Source organism: Myxocyprinus asiaticus, chromosome 46, assembly GCF_019703515.2.
Source record: "Myxocyprinus asiaticus isolate MX2 ecotype Aquarium Trade chromosome 46, UBuf_Myxa_2, whole genome shotgun sequence".
Lineage (NCBI taxonomy): Eukaryota > Metazoa > Chordata > Actinopteri > Cypriniformes > Catostomidae > Myxocyprinus > Myxocyprinus asiaticus.
In genome coordinates, this window is record NC_059389.1 from 23,377,390 (window position 1) to 23,394,702 (window position 17,313).

Sequence of the window (17,313 nt, forward strand, 5' to 3'; positions counted from 1 at the left end):
TTGTAAATGTAATGTATGGGAGTCTAACATTTATATTTCCTATTGACACACTAAAGCTGAAGATATAAATAACCATCTTAAGACAAATGCTTATGTGAAACATCTTATGTGCCTAAGACTTTTGCACAGTACTGTATATATATATATATATATATATATATATATATATATATATATATATATATTATAACAAAATAATAATTCAGATAATTAAAATGCATTACATTATTGTGTCAGAGTAAAGCATTTACAGTATAAGACAGTACAACAGGTGGCTTTAGAATCCAACATATTGTTTATTTCCATATTATTGAACATTAGCCATACAGTTCACTGCAATCCATTTTGCAATTAAATTCGTCAATCAGTCGGAGATTTATTATAAGGGCTTGTCAATGGATGTGTCAATGTACACATGCATCAGACAAATTAATTTGGAGCATCTCACTTTGGTTGCGTCGCATCATTAACATACAATTTTTAGGTTGCTGTGTCAAGTTATGCATACTGTAGTTTGAAACTTTGAAAAACACGTCTTGAGATCCCGGTGTTCGGATTTGTGCTCCATCAAGCTGTGTTTGGAAGCAAGAACGTGTTCTCATCTTGTGTTGTCTGCTGTTGGTGAGTGTGGTTTGTTCTCTGTCTGTATAAGCTGCACGCTGTCTATACAGCTGAAGTTTCGCTTACAGCCCCGTGGAAAAAACAGGAGGTACTTCAAGCTTGAATTGTTCTGATGGAAAGAATATTCCTTATTACGGTCTGGGTACATGATTAATTGCATACATTTTTTTAATTTAAATAATTAATCATATGGAATTAACACGTTAAATCGACAGCCCTACTTTTAACTTGATATAGTGTCCTAAAAACGCAACATTTATGACACCGAATACCAGTGAGATGCTCCAAAAGTGTCTTTCTGATGTACATTACATTAACAACAATTAAATATAGTGCAGTGGAACGCAAGAACACATCCTGTTTGAACAGCACAGATTGACAAACTCGACTGCAAAATTTATTGCTGTCGACTGTAGGCTTATGTTCAATGATATGGGAATAAAACAAACAATAGTATATTGATTTCCAAAGCAAATTTGTGTATTGTCTAATCAATAAAATAACTTTCTGATAAAGATGAGATTTTTTGAAATTGCGGCATTAATTTGTGCCAGTCTTGGTAGAAGGATGGATTGAAAGTTAATGTGTTGTACCGTACATCATTGTTTTCCAGCAAAACTCTGTTTATGAATAAGAGTTACAGCTGTCATATATTAAAAAAAATACTTAAAAAATGTTCATTATCTTCTTTAAACTTTACCTTTACCTATTTGCAATGTTCATTTTATCACAGTAAACCAAATGTTTAAGTTTTTTGCAAAGCATACAAACACAATTATTATGTCATGTGTATTTTGTTGATTCATGTTTTTCATGTCTTTTATTTTGAAAAGTTTAGTTCCTGTTTCATGTCATGTGTTCCTGGTCATGTGATGTACTGTTTTCCCTCCATGTTCATGTGTATTGTTTTCATTGGCATGCCATGCCATGTCAAGTTTATGTCAAGTCAAGTTTAAGTCAAGTCTGGTCAAGTTCATGTTTATGTTTCACATTTATAGTTAGGGTTTTTTGGATCTCACTTTTGTTAAATAAATTTGCACTTGGGTTCATCACTTCATCGTCTTCGTCATTGCCAGCACCAGCGCATCGTTACAGATTAGGCTAATGCACAGAAGGCGTGTGACAATAATATAGCACACTGTTGTTTGAAATGTTACTCATTGCATAATGCACGCTAATTCATATACTTTTTTTTTTAAGTATGTAAACTCCACATTAAGCAGTATGCTAGTGTTCCATCCCAAATGTCGCCTTTGACCATGCGCTTGCCCTGTAGGTGACCTAGGCTTCAACAGGCTTTTGCAGGAAGCCATGCTTCTGAGAGACCATAATCCCTAAGTGATGATGTCACCTGAATTTAACTTTCATCCAATTAAGGTGGAACAACTTGTTCAGAAGGGGAGAGGTCTGTAGGAGACGAGTGGGAAGATGAGGAGGGAGGTTTAGGCCTAGTTTCTTACTATCCCCTGTCAATCAGTATCCTCATTTTAATACCTTATCTAATAGCTAAGCTGCACTCGCATAATCGCTCAAAGTAAATGAAGAGAGATAAGTGTGAATGGGTTTTTTAGGCCTTTAAACTTAGCTGTGACTAAGGTACAATTATTTAACGTTCACAGTCATTCAGGTTTTTGAGACAGGCAGGGAATGCACTGTAATCTTCCACCCGAGTTCGACCTTGGCCCGGTGACATCACCTTTTAGGCAGCCTTCCAATTTGCAGCTGACTGTGTTTAGTGCACACACACACAGACTCTCTTTTCTTACACGTACACACACATGCAGTCTTCAGAGATACCGTGTGTTTACAAGATTCACAGGTTGTGTATGGATTGAGTGCAAAGTCTTATTATATATTAGATATAATGTGTTGTAAAGTCCAAAGCTCTTTCAACTGTAACAAATTTGACTATATCATACTATAGATGGCATGGACTGAAGTCCATTGACATGGAAAACTTAGAGAATTAGGTGAATGCACTTTAGAATAAAGGGCAGATTTAGAGAGGTACGAAATATACACTCACCGAACGCTTTATTAGGTACACCAGTACACCTACATATTCATGCGATTATCTAATCAGCTAATCGTGTGGCAGCAGTGCAATGCATAAAATCATGCAGATACAGGTCAGGAGCTTCAGTTAATGTTCGCATCAACAATCTGAATAGGGAAAAAAGTGATCTCAGTGATTTTGACTTTGGCATGATTTTTGGTGCGGATGGGCTACAACATTACAAGACCATGTCAGATTCCACTTCAAGATTCATCAGACCAGGATATGTTTTTCCAGTCTTTTACTGTCCAGTTTTGGTGAGCCTGTGCCCACTGCAGCCTCAGCTTTCTGTTCTTATCTAACAGAAGTGGAACCCAACATGGTCTTCTGCTGTTGTAGCCCATTTGCCTCAAGGTTCGATGTGTTGTGCATTCTGAGATGCTATTCTGCTCACTACAAGTGTAAAGAGCTGTTATCTGAGTTACTGTAGCCTTTCTGTCAGCTCGAACCAGTCTGGCAATTCTCCGTTGACCTCTCATCAACAGGGTGTTTCTGTTCGCAGAACTGCCGCTCACTGGATGTTTTTTGTTTTTGGTACCATTCTGAGTAAATTCTAGAGACTGTTGTGTGTGAAAATCCCAGGAGATCAGCAGTTACAGAAATACTCAAACCAGCCCATCTGGCACCAACCAACCATGCCATGGTCGAAATCACTGAGATCAAATTTTTTCCCCATTCTGATGGTTGATGTGAACATTAAATGAAGGTCCTGACCCGTATCTGCATTATTTTATGCACTACACTGCTGCCACGTGATTGGCTGATTAGATAATCTCATGAATATGTATGCATACAGGTGTACCTAATAAAGTGGTCTGTAAGTGTATATGGGCTTGTGATTGGCATTTTCTTATTTTGAATTAGTGGTCGACCAAGATTGGGTTTTTCATTGGCTAATGCCAATATCTTGAGAACAATGGCTGATATATAATGCTGACTGATCTTTATATACTGACTGAAAAGACTGACTGCAGATTTTGGAACTAACACTAGGGGGAGTTAACACCTGTATGACATTTCTGCTTCCGCAGAACACAAAAGTATTATTAATCCGTTTTTGTTTGAAAACGCATTGATTTTGGTACGCTTACAACTTTCATCCACAATAGAATGGCATTTTCTTCCACTGAAAAATGCTCTCCATAACCGTATACTTTAGTAAAAGCCTAAGTGACATTAGGAAACTGAAGCAGGCACAGGAACAGTTTTTTCCCTCATGCCATCCACCTCATAAACAGTTAAAACTGCCCCCAAATACTTTCCTTTTTGTCAATACAACAATGTACAATATTCAATCCATCCATTTCTACTTATATCTATATTTCATTTATATTTTTTAACATATCCTACCTTTTCTTCAATACATTAAATCACCTGCACATAACTGTATATCTGTATAGAAAATATTCGAACAACATTATTGCTCTATTGTATATTTCTCTTTTTATTTACCTGTTTTATCTTATTTTTTCTTTTTATTTCACTGTATGTATATATGTTTAAATGTATATGTTTGTATGTATGTATACAGTTGCATTTGCACTGGAAGCTTCTGTCACCATGACAAATTCCTTGTGTGTGTAAGCATATATTTGCAATAAAGCTCATTCTGATTCTGATTCTAAAAAACAGAGTTTTCAAACTTATGCGGATTCTCTGTCACCATTCACTTTCATTGCATCTATTTTTCCATACAATGAATGGTGACTGACGGTGTCATTCTGCCTAGCATCTTTTGTGTTTCATGGAAGAAAGAAAGTCATATGTAACTGCAACATTAGGGTGATTAAATTATGACATAATGTTTATATTTGCGTGAACTATCCCTTTAAATCACGTGCTTTATTCATTATTGCATAAAATGCAGCACTGAACTGAGATTGTGCCCTATTTTATACTGACTGTATTTTCAGTATGGCCATAAGGGATAGCAGTGGGGTGGAAGGAATATAATGCATTAAAGGTCATTACTTCTATTTTTCGACATGTGAATCGCAATACAACGAGAGCAGCTTTTACTATACACCCATGCATTTCTATTTCTCTCCCATATTGTCCTCTTTTTTTGTTCTCAACATGACTTTCCTCTTTTCCCTCATCCTTTTTTTTAGCCTCTCCATCTTTACTCATCATCCTCTCTGTCACTGGCTTGCTTTCTCCTCCCTTCCCCTCCTCAGTTTGCTCCAGTAGTGCTCCAATATTGTAGTGAGTCATTCTGCAGCGGCTCTAGCTGATGGTCATGTGATTAAAAACTGCCTGACAACATTGAGGCAGCCGGGCTCGCGTGCAGCCACACACAGCTTCATGCTCCCACTGCAACAGAAATGCACACACACATAACACAAGCACATCACGTAAGTGCATGCCTTCCGATTCAGTTATTACACACTCTCATACACACATCTGACAGTGAGGTTTATGTGCTAAAGCCTTCCATTTGTTAGAGAAATACATCATAGGATGATAAAGAGTATTTAGAATCACACCTATGCTCATTTCTTTCTGACTATAAAAGATGACATTGTTAAAGAACTAATAATGCATATTAAAAACTGCATTTGAGATGCATTTTTTGCACTACCGGTTAACGTCACCCAATAAATGGAAATTCCGTCATTATTTAGAACAAAACAGTGAATTCTTCAGTCTTCAAAACAGTCTTCTAAAAACAAGTCATTTTAATATAGTACTGAAATCAGATATGGCAGCTAGGTCGATAACCTCAAACATCATTGGTTCTCATTGCGTCTCATGAACTAACGTGCCACATGATGTATTTGGTTGTAGCCCTTTATTAATTATTTCAATTGATTTGAGCGTGAATACATTTCATTCTGTTCATCACACAAAGTAATCATATTGCTTCAGAAAACTTGGAATATAGTGCATGAGTCATATAACTCTTACAGTGGTGTTATGAGAATAAACCCTGTGAAGACTTCAAAATCTCATTTTGTGTTCCAATGAAAAACAAAAATCATACAGGTTTGGAGTGACAAGTACATAATGATAGAATTTTAATTTTTGGCTTTACTATTCCTTTTAAACCCTCTATATACCATGGAGCTATTATAGAACAAAATAGTCATATAAATCAGCCATAAGTGCATTTCCCTTACAACGACGTAACACTCTGCTTAACTACCATAGTACGATGCATCATTGGAGAAATTATCTAGCTAGTCACGACTGTTTCTAACTGTAGTTTCTAACTCGCACATCTGTCATTTAAACTACGTTGGTTCAACAACATAGAGCTGTCGTTAATGACATTCCGCATGGGGTGGAGTAATAATTTCTGCAGACATCCATTCAGTCTCCACATGTCAAATTATATCTCATTTACATGGACACCAGAAATCCGTTTATTGCAAGAAAGATGCTTAAGACACAAAAGCGCAGTTTTGTAGTTTGTAAGAACTGTGTATTCGGCGTTCTCTTTTCCCCCATATACATGCGGCTTGGTAAGTAAGCAGCTTTCTCCACAGCAACGTAATTTCCTGAAAATGCGTTTTAGAACGACTTCACTAATTTTGTTCCCAGTTGCTTCGCTTTATTTCCAGATGTCTCATAGTTGCTGCTGTATTTGTCTGCAATAGTAGGGTACTCCCTCTTATGTCATACTCCGGGGTTCCCCCGGTGCACTTGAACATGCACACTCTTTAAAAACCTATAAGAATGACATTTGTGCTATTAAATGGCTACATAAAACGCGTTCTTGACCAATCCTAAGTGTGTTAAATCACTTTCTTTTAATCCCTTAAACAGCATACTGTAAATGGCTTTATATACATGTTGTTTCAGAATGCTGTTTTCTGCAAAAACCCTGGAATAAGCAGTTTTCTGAGTGCATGTAAACATGGTGTTAAGTCTTATAGAATGAAAGACATATATGGAATTAAACTTTCAGTTAACTTTCCATAACTGCATGGCCATGAAGTAGTTCTAGGTTTGCTGACCGCATTACAGTGGCATATCGCTTTACCACATTTTTTTCCCCCAAACTATTACAAAGTTTCAAATGGACAGAAATACATAACAGAAATACAGCCTACCACAGCAAAATAACCAGATAAATGCAAATACACTGGTGAAGCAAATTGAATAAAATGAAAAACTATTGTAATTTTTCCAAAATTATAAGTATTGAATACTTTTAAATAATGCAGAGGTCTGTTGTCAATTACTACTTGCATGTCATGCAACCACAAGAACTAGATGGATGGATGGATAATTATATATTTAATTTATTCATTGATATACATCTAAAATATATAAAGTATATTGTGACATCATACCGGTATGTTCTTGTGTATATTTGTACACTCTAGGTTGACCTGGGCCGGAGACAAGAGGTGGTAGTGTATGACCAGAGTACAAAGGATGCTGGTCAGCTCTCCAAAGACAGCTTCGTCCACATCCTCCTGAGCAAGCTGGATGGTACCTTCCACAGAGTGTCTCTGCTCACAGGTACAGAGCACCGGTATTACCTCTTTAGTTAAGAGCCATAAAACTAATCAGAACTCATTTTTCTAGGGTTCAGCAGAGGTTTAGGCCTGATGTACTGTAGAGAGGTTGGATTGCATCAGTTCTTGTTAGTACCAGCAGATGGCGATTCTTACATCACCAATTCTCAAACACACTCCTGCTGTATGGCAACATTCTCTCACACACTTTTTTGCACCCTCTCTCTCTCTTTGTTTAATTTTCCTGTTGGCTTTATCTGGTCTGGATCATTTATTTCCTTTGCAAATGAAACTCATGCCTTGGTAATTTATGTTGTTTACTGCCAGATATTTTTGTTATGTCATTACCGCTTCTGAGGAAAAGCGTTGAGGATGGTAACCGTTTCCGCAGTTGTTATGCACTGGTCAGACAGGAATCGCATGCTGTCACTCAAATTATGTCATAATGTGCAAAGGTGCTGCTAGTTGCCCAAGGCAAGTTCTTTCATTGGCATATAGAGAACGACTCTATGGAAAACTACTGTGCAGTCTTTATGTCCTGAAGATATTAACTCAGCATTTTTTACAATATTTTTAGCCAAATCTTTTTAGCCAGGCAAATTTACCAAAAGATTTAGCGTGCGGCATCCAACGCAAGACCGCAAAATGTCATGGTTACTTGCGTAACCTCCGTTCCCTGATGGAGGGAAAGAGATGTTGTGTTGATGCAGTGACACTAGAGGTCACTCTTGGGAGCCCGAGACACCTCTGGTCTTTGATAAAAGGCCAGTGAAAATTGGCGAGTGGTATTTGCATCCCCCGGACATACGGGTATAAAAGGAGCTGGCGTGCAACCACTCATTCAGGTTTTATGCTGAGGAGCCGAGACAAGGTCCGGCCATTTCAGCGGGTAGTTCAGCATTGTGGCAGGAGGGACACAATGTCTCGTTCCCTCCATCAGGGAACGGAGGTTACACAAGTAACCATGACGTTCCCTATGTCACTCACTTGACGTTGTGTCGATGTAGTGACACTAGGGGTCCCTATACAAAATGCCACAACTGGCTGAACTGTGTTACGTGAACTGGCGGTGTGTGATGGGCAGACAACTGTGTGCCTCGTAGCCAGCGCACCAGGCCGACACGTAACCTCCCCCAACATAGTTATGAGTGTCGAACGGCCCTTTGGGGACAAGTCGACTACCCAAAAGATAGAGACAGGCTAGCCCAGTCTAGTCAGGGGGTGTCCCTCCCAAGGGGAGGACACCGCGGAGACCACACCTTGCCCAGAGAGAGGGGGGATATTTAAGTGGAAATACGTCACATGGTCTTACCGAACTATGTCGGAAGTATGTCATGTGGAGAAGTCTCTTGGTAGGTCCTACCCAACAGGGGAGGAGTTACTACAAACATGGAGACTGTGGCAGAGGGGCCTCTGCACAAGGAAGACGCAGTTTGCCAACAGGGAAACGAATTAGCAGAAGATATACATCGCATGGGGTTACCTACAGGGAACCGCACAATGCAGAGCACCTACCCCAGAACAGGGCTTTTAGTTAGCACGTGTACTGGGCCGGCAGCGAATCTCTCTGAAAACTTGACTGCCACAGGGCTCGGAGGAAGTCAACCAGGGAACATAGTTTGTGAACACTACTGGGAGTTAATGGCGCATGTCTTCAGCTCAGGGGAGGTGAAAGGTGCTATGTGCAAGCGATACACCCAGCTGCTATTGTGGTGTGCTGCTATAGCGGCTATGTACACCTTCAAGGTGGAAGGGGACAGCCGCCCTTCCAACCTCTCCTGCAGGAAGGAAAGCACCGAACTGACTGTGCATCTCTGGGGGTCTTCCCATCAGGAAGAACACCAATTAGCGAACAGACACCACTTAAAGGCATACAGGCGCCTCATAGAGGGGGCCCTAGCCTGAGTGATCGTGTCTACCACCGCGGGTGGTAGACTGCTCAGGTCTTCCGTGTCCTGTCCAGGGGCCAGACATGGAGATTCCAGAGGTCTGGTCGCGGGTGCCAGATGGTGCCCCGTCCCTGAGAAAGAAGGTCCTTCCTCAGGGGAATTTGCCGGGGGGCTGTTTCCAGGAGCATGAGGTCCGAGAATCACGTCTGGGTGGGCCAGTAGGGTGCTACCAGGACGACCTGCTCCTCATCCTCCCTGACCTTGCACAGGCAAGTAGGCTCACTGGGGGAAACGCTGTGTGCCAGCGCGTCTATACTGAGAGGTGCCTCGGTCAGGTCGTACCAGAGCGGGCAGTGGGAGGATTCTTGCGAGGTGAACAGGTCTGCCTGTGCCTGTCCGAATCGATCCAGATCAGCTGGACCACCTGAGGGTGGAGTCTCCACTCTCCCCTGAGGGTAACCTGCCGTGACAGCACGTCCGATGCAGTGTTGAGGTCGCCCGGGATGTGAGTGGCTTGCAGTGACTTGAGGTGCTGCTGACTCCAGAGGAGGAGACGGCGGGCGAGTTGTGACATACAAATTAAAATTGGCCTGCAAAATAGAAAACTGCACAATGCGCATTGCATTCAGCACTTTTTTGAGTTTTTTATAAATGTTTTCTTTCTTTAGTGAATTTAATGTGAAAACAACTCAACAGAAAATAGCTCAGCAAATAAGCGATGCTATTGGTGGGCATAATTCAGTCTTCACGAATTCCCTCTTCCTTCTCATTCCTGTTCAGCAGTGACCATCACGGCAGAATTTCATCTCTCAAAGTGAAGATTCTGTTGAAACTGTCTCATTAGGCAATTTTCTGTGGGAAGCTTATGTTTTTATTTCCCCTCGCTTCTTACTAAGCTGCTTGATCCAAATATGTCACCACTGAAAAGAAGCTCAAATCTTCAGGATTTGGAGAAATTTCACCACGTTTGCAAATTTTTGATTATGTGGCTCCTAGCATGGAAGTGTCTCTTACTTTTTATTTTAGATTAAGATCTCCATTGAGTTGATTACAGTGTTTTTCTGTAAGCTTCTGCATTCTTAAATTAGAAATGTGTCACACATGACATAGAAAGTTAAAACAGTTCAGCATCGCTAGACAGCACCTTACGGTTTTAGAGGGTTTTTTTTTTTTAGCCCTGTTTATCTAAAAAATATAAATAAAAAATACACTATATTAAAGGAATAGTTCACCAAAAATGAAAATTCTCTAATCATTTACTCACTTACATGCCATCCCAGATGTGTATGACTTTCTTTATTTTGCTGAATACAAACGAAGATTGTTAGATGAATGTCTCAGCTCTGTTGGTCTTTTTAATGCAAGTGAATGGTGGCCGGACCTTTGAAGCTCAAAAAATCAGAAAGTGACAGTGAAAGTAGAGATTTATAGTAAAAAAGGAATTACATATTGATCTGTTTCTCACCCACAGTTCTCATATCGCTTCTGAAGATATAGATCTAACCACTGGAGTTTTATGGATTACTTTTATGCTGCCTTTATGTAATTTCTGGAGCTTGAAAGATCTGGTCACCATTTATTTGCATTGTATGGACCTACAAAGCTGAGCTATTCTTCTAAAAATCTTAATTTGTGTTCATTAGATGAAAGAAAGTCATACACATCTGGGATGCCATGAGGGTGAGCAACTGATGAGACTATTTTCATTTTTGGGTGAACTATCCCTTTAATACTAGATTTGTACATTTCTAAAAAAAAAAAAAAAAGTGCTACTTGCTTGTGCAAAATTCACAGCCACAGTTTTTAGGTGTTCTGAGTTGTTTTTTGCATGTTACTAAGCAGTTGGTAGGGTGTTGCAAAGTGGTTGCTAAATGGTTGCTTACTGGCCCAATTCAGAAGAGCCTCGTATGAGACTCAAGTATCGTATCATATTCTAGTCCCTAGATATGGCTCAAGGCAAGCCCCTCCTTTAATGTAAATCTATGAGATTTTTCACCTGTTTTATCATCTGCTGGATGAAAATCATAAATCTGATCACATAAAGAAATAACATAAATCATTTATGAAAAAGAAAAAAAATATTTCTAGCTATAGACTTTTTGTTGTTGGTCTGGTTTCAGTCACTTTAATGTACTTTATTTTAACCCTTGCAAATATTCCAGGGATACTGCTGTTAGGGACATAACATATGAACTATTCTTTGGGATTCATGCCTGTATTATCATCATCAGACTGTGAAAATAGTTCTATGACTAAACGAGGCCAGGAAAGTAGACGTCATAATTATATTAAGACCATATTAAGACAATATGTTGACAAATGGCTCTTTGCGCCCTTTGATGTCAGAATTAAAGGACAGCTCTAGAGGAGTTGATGTAACGTTGATGCATGAAAGCTTTTGTATGTTCTGTTGAAATCTTTTTTAAATGGTGTCAGCAGGGTTATGTCACAATACTTCCATTAAGACACCATGTTAGCCATCTTTTGCCCCATTATTTTCATGGTTACATGGTTACCTTTTCCTCCAGTCACCATATCAATATATTTGCTCTCTCTTTTTCTTTGTACTTTGACCTTTAGTTGCTCTACCATAGAGACTTTAATTCTCCTGACAGTAGTGTTGGATTCATTTTAATTAATTTTTCAGTTTAGTCATTTTTCATAAATCTTAAGAAGCATTCCCAGGAGTACCTGCACAGCATTTTAAATAAGCATTTGTTGTAGTGAAAGAAATTGTTTAGTAAATTACTGCTGTTTATCATTATATTTTAGAATTAAGTTGTATAGATTGTGTCAAAAATCTCTCCAACACAATAATTAGCACATTGAAGATATACTGTATGACTGTTCTAACACAGTTAGTTTTGCAAGAGTTTTTCTGGTTATGTTTAAGAGGGGATATAGTGTTAAGGTCATAGTGATGATTCCAAGTGATAAATACTAGAAGAACAGGAAGTTTATGACCACTTCCTTTATAAGAGAGCCACTATCAGGTTTCCTTCAGAATAAATGCTGTCAGGGTGACATACTGTAGAGTGCTGCGTATGCACAAACTAACTGCGAAACCCCCTCAAAGCACATGCAGTCTGATGCAACAGAAAGTGGTGAGCCAGTTATGGTCTAAGTGTTTGATAAAGGCATTGAAGGAGCATTTTGCTGGTAGTACTCCATCTCAAAGCAGTTATAGCACTCAGTCAGGGAAAGGGTTAGGTTATGGTTAGTTTAGATTTTGGGTTTTTGGGTTAGGGTTAGTTAGGGATAGGGTTTTTGGGTTAGGGTTAAGAATTAGGCTAGTAGGCCTACTGGTTATAGAGTGCAACATCTTGTTCCAGAAGTAAAAATCCCATTAATTTTCTCCATAGGGGAATACATTTTTAACAATAATTTGTAAAGCTTTACAGATAGACCTACTGTGAGCTCTGAGGTTGATAATCAATGATATATGCTTTTGTTGTAGCCATCAGTCCTCATTATTTCATCTTCATAAAATAAAGTGTTTAATAGCAAATTTCTGGTAAAGAACTATACTACCCATGATCCTGAAGGGAAGCAGTCAACCAATCAGAGAACTGTGGCCAAAAAAGCACACCAAAAGAGCTCTGCAGCGACCGCCTACTTACATGGCACACTGTGAATGATGCAATCGAATCAGCCTCCCTGAACTTTCAAACTACTTATATATTTACATATATCTGAATATTTTGCAATAAAATTTAAATATATTGTTTCTTTACTTATAATCAATAACTTTAAATCAATAGTTTTATATTTTTCAATTGTTTTTAATTTGATTACTTAATTTGCAATGCTTCAAATTGTAGTTCATTTCCCTTAATGAAAGATGGTTAGTACACACACTTGTAACTTTGTCTTTTTGTCCAATTTTCAAAAACCTCGTGCTTCAAATCAAAGTTTGTAATGTTGTGATTTACCCTGGCGATGGTCGGTTTGGAACTTGGAACTTTTTTATGAAGGATTTCTCCTATGAAAAAAATGAATTGGGAAAATTCTACTCAATGTCTTAGGTTTTGTCCACACTAATACATTTTTGTTTGAAAGCATATCTTTTTCTCTACATGTTGGCCTTCCATCCACACTGAGACGTCGTTTTTGTCAGCGAAATTGAGCTTTTTGAAAACGCTCTCCCAAGTGGATATATTTGAAAATGCTATCTTTGCGTTGTAGTGTAGACGGGAAAAATGGAGATATCTCTATGACATATTTGTTACCATGTGACGCAGTCATTTGATCCATTCAACCCAAAACAATCAAGATGCAGCCCACATTGTAGTGCCGTTATTGTTCCTGTTATTCACTTTGATAGCATTGTTAAATATAAATGTTATTTTGTACAGCCTTCACAATGCATTCCTTCAAAGACATGAAGTTTACCTGGAAGTGCTGTCCGGTGACGAAACACAAGGACAATTGTGTTTCCGCTCGTACATGGAACAGCGATTTTTTGCATGCACATTAGGGGATTTAAGAGTTGTCATACATTTCAGTGTGGATGAGCAACCTTTGGAAAACCTTTGAAAATGGCAGAGTGGACATAGAGCGTTTTGAAAATGAACATGGGTTTTTAAATTTATCCAGATTAATGTAAACATAGCCTTTGGGTCACTTGAAAATTACTGGCAAGTACTGTATGTTTGAGCAAGGTTTGTACTAAACTTGTAGGGAGCAAGGTTGCTGACCCCTGGTGTTGGCCCTGATATCTTCCCTGATAACTGTTGTCAAGTTTGTCCTTGTTGCCTGTTGAGTTGGCATGTTTCCTGTTTATGTCTAGTGATTACAGGATCATAGACTGAAATGTTTGTGCTGCTGTTGTTGAATTTGATCTTCCATCCTGCTCAACAGGCATCTCGCCCATGCTGTCCTTCTCTTTGGAATGGCACACATGCACATACACACATATGCACACACACAGAGTTCACAGCCTGACGCTTTCACACCTTACTCCACAGGAATTGTCTGAAGAGTGTACAGTGTGTGTATTAGTGTGTGTGTTCTGCAGATGTGCAGTCACTGTTTTTAATCTCTGCACAACCGTTGCCATCTGCCTTTGTTTTCCACTGCATGGTAGGACATGAAGTTTAGTGTGTCACCTATACAGTATGTACATGTCTGTGTGAGTAATTGAACCTACTAGAGATAGACCGAAATATCGGACAGACCGATAACGGTAATCTGCTGATATTTGGCCATTTTGTGATTAACGCAATCGGCCATCAGTGTTGGGTGTAATCTGATTACAAAGTAGTTAGCTAATGTAATCTAATTATCTTTTTAGTCAAAAAAGTATTTTAACACATTGCGTTTCTGTGACAGCTGTAGGGACAACGACAGTAAACAAGGATAAATAGACATTATTTATAATTCATTGAGCAGAAAATGTAAAACTAGTGTTTAAGATAGTAACTTAGAAGTAAAGGAATTAGTAATGTGATTACTTTTTCCCATGAAGTAATCAGTAAAGTAATGTGATGACAATTACTGAAAATTCTTATCTAAACTTATCTAACACTGTCGGCCTATAACCGTGTTCGGTTTCTCTTTTGTTAGTTCTAAGCTCTACCAATACATTTGTCAATGGGTAGTAAACAATTTTTGTTTTCAAGGTTTTTTTAGTATAATGAATCTGAGTAAATATTGTATAGAATAAGTGTGTGTTTTATTTTAGAAATTTTGTGAACATCAGATTTGCTGTTAGAAATTGTATATATGTATCGGCAGTACATCGGCCATCAACTATTCTGCTCTCTAGATATACACTATATTGCCAAAAGTATTCGCTCATCTGCCTTTAGACGCATATGAACTTAAGTGACATCCCATTCTTAATCCATAGGGTTTAATATGACGTCGGCCCACCCTTTGCAGCTATAACAGCTTCAACTCTTCTGGGAAGGCTTTCCACAAGGTTTAGGAGTGTGTTTATGGGAATTTTTGACCATTCTTCCAGAAGCGTATTTGTGAGGTCAGACACTGATGTTGGACGAGAAGGCCTGGCTCGCAGTCTTCGCTCTAATTCATTCCAAAGGTGCTCTATCGGGTTGAGGTCAGGACTCTGTGCAGGCCAGTCAAGTTCTTCCACACCAAACTCGCTCATCCATGTCTTTATGGACCTTGCTTTGTGCACTGGTGCGCAGTCATGTTGGAACAGAAAGGGGCCATCCCCAAACTGTTCCCACAAAGTTGGGAGCATGGAATTGTCCAAAATCTCTTGGTATGCTGAAGCATTCAGAGTTCCTTTCACTGGAACTAAGGGGCCAAGCCCAGCTCCTGAAAAACAACCCCACACCATAATCCCCCCTCCACCAAACTTCACAGTTGGCACAATGCAGTCAAACAAGTACCGTTCTCCTGGCAACCGCCAAATCCAGACTCGTCCATCAGATTGCCAGATGGAGAAGCGTGATTCGTCACTCCAGAGAACGCGTCTCCACTGCTCTAGAGTCCAGTGGCGGCGTGCTTTACACCACTGCATCCGACGCTTTGCATTGCACTTGGTGATGTATGGCTTGGATGCAGCTGCTCGGCCATGGAAACCCATTCCATGAAGCTCTCTATGCACTGTTCTTGAGCTAATCTGAAGGCCACATGAACTTTGGAGGTCTGTAGCGACTGACTCTGCAGAAAGTTGGCGACCTCTGCGCACTATGCGCCTCAGCATCCGCTGACCCCGCTCTGTCATTTTATGTGGCCTACCACTTCGTGGCTGAGTTGCTGTCATTCCCAATCGCTTCCACTTTGTTATAATACCACTGACAGTTGACTGTGGAATATTTAGTGCGAGGAAATTTCACGACTGGACTTGTTGCACAGGTGGCATCCTATCACAGTACCACGCTGGAATTCACTGAGCTCCTGAGAGCGGCCCATTCTTTCACAAATGTTTGTAGAAGCAGGTCTGCATGCCTACGTGCTTCATTTTATACACCTGTGGCCATGGAAGTGATTGGAACACCTGAATTCAATTATTTGGATGGGTGAGCGAATACTTTTGGCAATATAGTGTACGTAGATATCTGTCATTGAAAATACTGAAAACCCATATCGGTCGACCAATATTTTTTTACAGATACTCACACTTTTCTGCTTAATCGGTCTACTGATAAATGGCACTATTTATCTAAAAAGTACAGCACCCAACAATACCATTACCAACATGATCACACAGGATGTCGGAATGTTGTTTCCGAGAGTTCCAGTACCATAGGATTGGCCACATTATACCAACTTACTGACATTTTTGCATCGGTTCAAGTGTGTACACCTTCCCTTGTGGCGCGTTGCGTCAGCAGTTTGGGAGGAAGTAATCGCGTTTGCGTAATCAGTGACTAGTGCAATTTGGAGGTTTTCCCCATAACATTACATTTTTACTTCACTGATGGTTAGGTTTAGGTTTGAGGTTTGGGTTGGAGAGTACAGTTTATAAAATATGCAGTCCTCTCTACTCTTTTACATACTGTACAGCTGCAGACAACTCGCTTTTGGCGCCACTCCTGTGGATCAGAAAATTTAGCTCATATGTATCTATGTGCCCAACAACACTTATCGCTTTGGCCACTGGGGGAAGTCTTTCAAATTTCGGTAAGCACAGAACGCTTTTAGCTAAAGAAAAGTCAACCTCTTTCCAATTTCACTGTGAGATAAGTCTGGCATTACATCATTGTGCGTTCAACAAGAAAAACTGTGTTCACAGGTAAAGTTCCTGTGATTACTTATTTAATTTATTGTTTGATTAATTACTCATTTTTTACTGAAAACCCGACGTTACAAACATGGCAGTGACAGTAAAAGTAGTTTTTACTGTATGATAAGGGGAAAACCATTAAAAACACTCTGGAACCTGCAGATTTTAACATCTGAGACATCGGTATGGTATCCATCAAGGCTGTACGATTAACTGAATTAAGAATGAAATCGCAATTTGTCCTTGAATGGTAGCGCTTCACCGCAAAATGCTGCCTGCATTTTAAACAAACAGCGCTTCTCCTTAAGTGTTTGAGTCAGAGATGTGTAAGTGTGGGTCCTGATCTCCTTCTCTCACCCCCTGTGCAAAACAAGCTGAATTCCATTATATTACCTATGCTAATGAAAGTGGTTAGAAAATGTTTGCAGTTGCTATAGCTCACTCTGCTAGCTCTGTAATGTTATCTTGCTAGGGTTACAAACAGCGCATTAATATCGAACGGTGATTAAATCTTACCCGAACTACCAGTGCATTCAATGGTTTGAACCGCATGCATTCCAGCCAATCAGAATCGAGTATTCA

At 39.5% G+C, this 17,313-nt stretch overlaps 1 protein-coding gene across 1 annotated transcript in view; it reads left to right on the forward strand.

The window, feature by feature from the left end:
• Positions 1-17,313, forward strand: part of LOC127436188 (dual specificity protein phosphatase 8-like) — a 62,722-nt gene that overhangs the window by 22,555 nt on the left and 22,854 nt on the right. Inside the window, exon 3 of the mRNA XM_051690189.1 lies at positions 7,009-7,147. Coding sequence (XP_051546149.1) covers positions 7,009-7,147 — 139 coding nt within the window. The remainder of the gene's footprint in view (positions 1-7,008; positions 7,148-17,313) is intronic.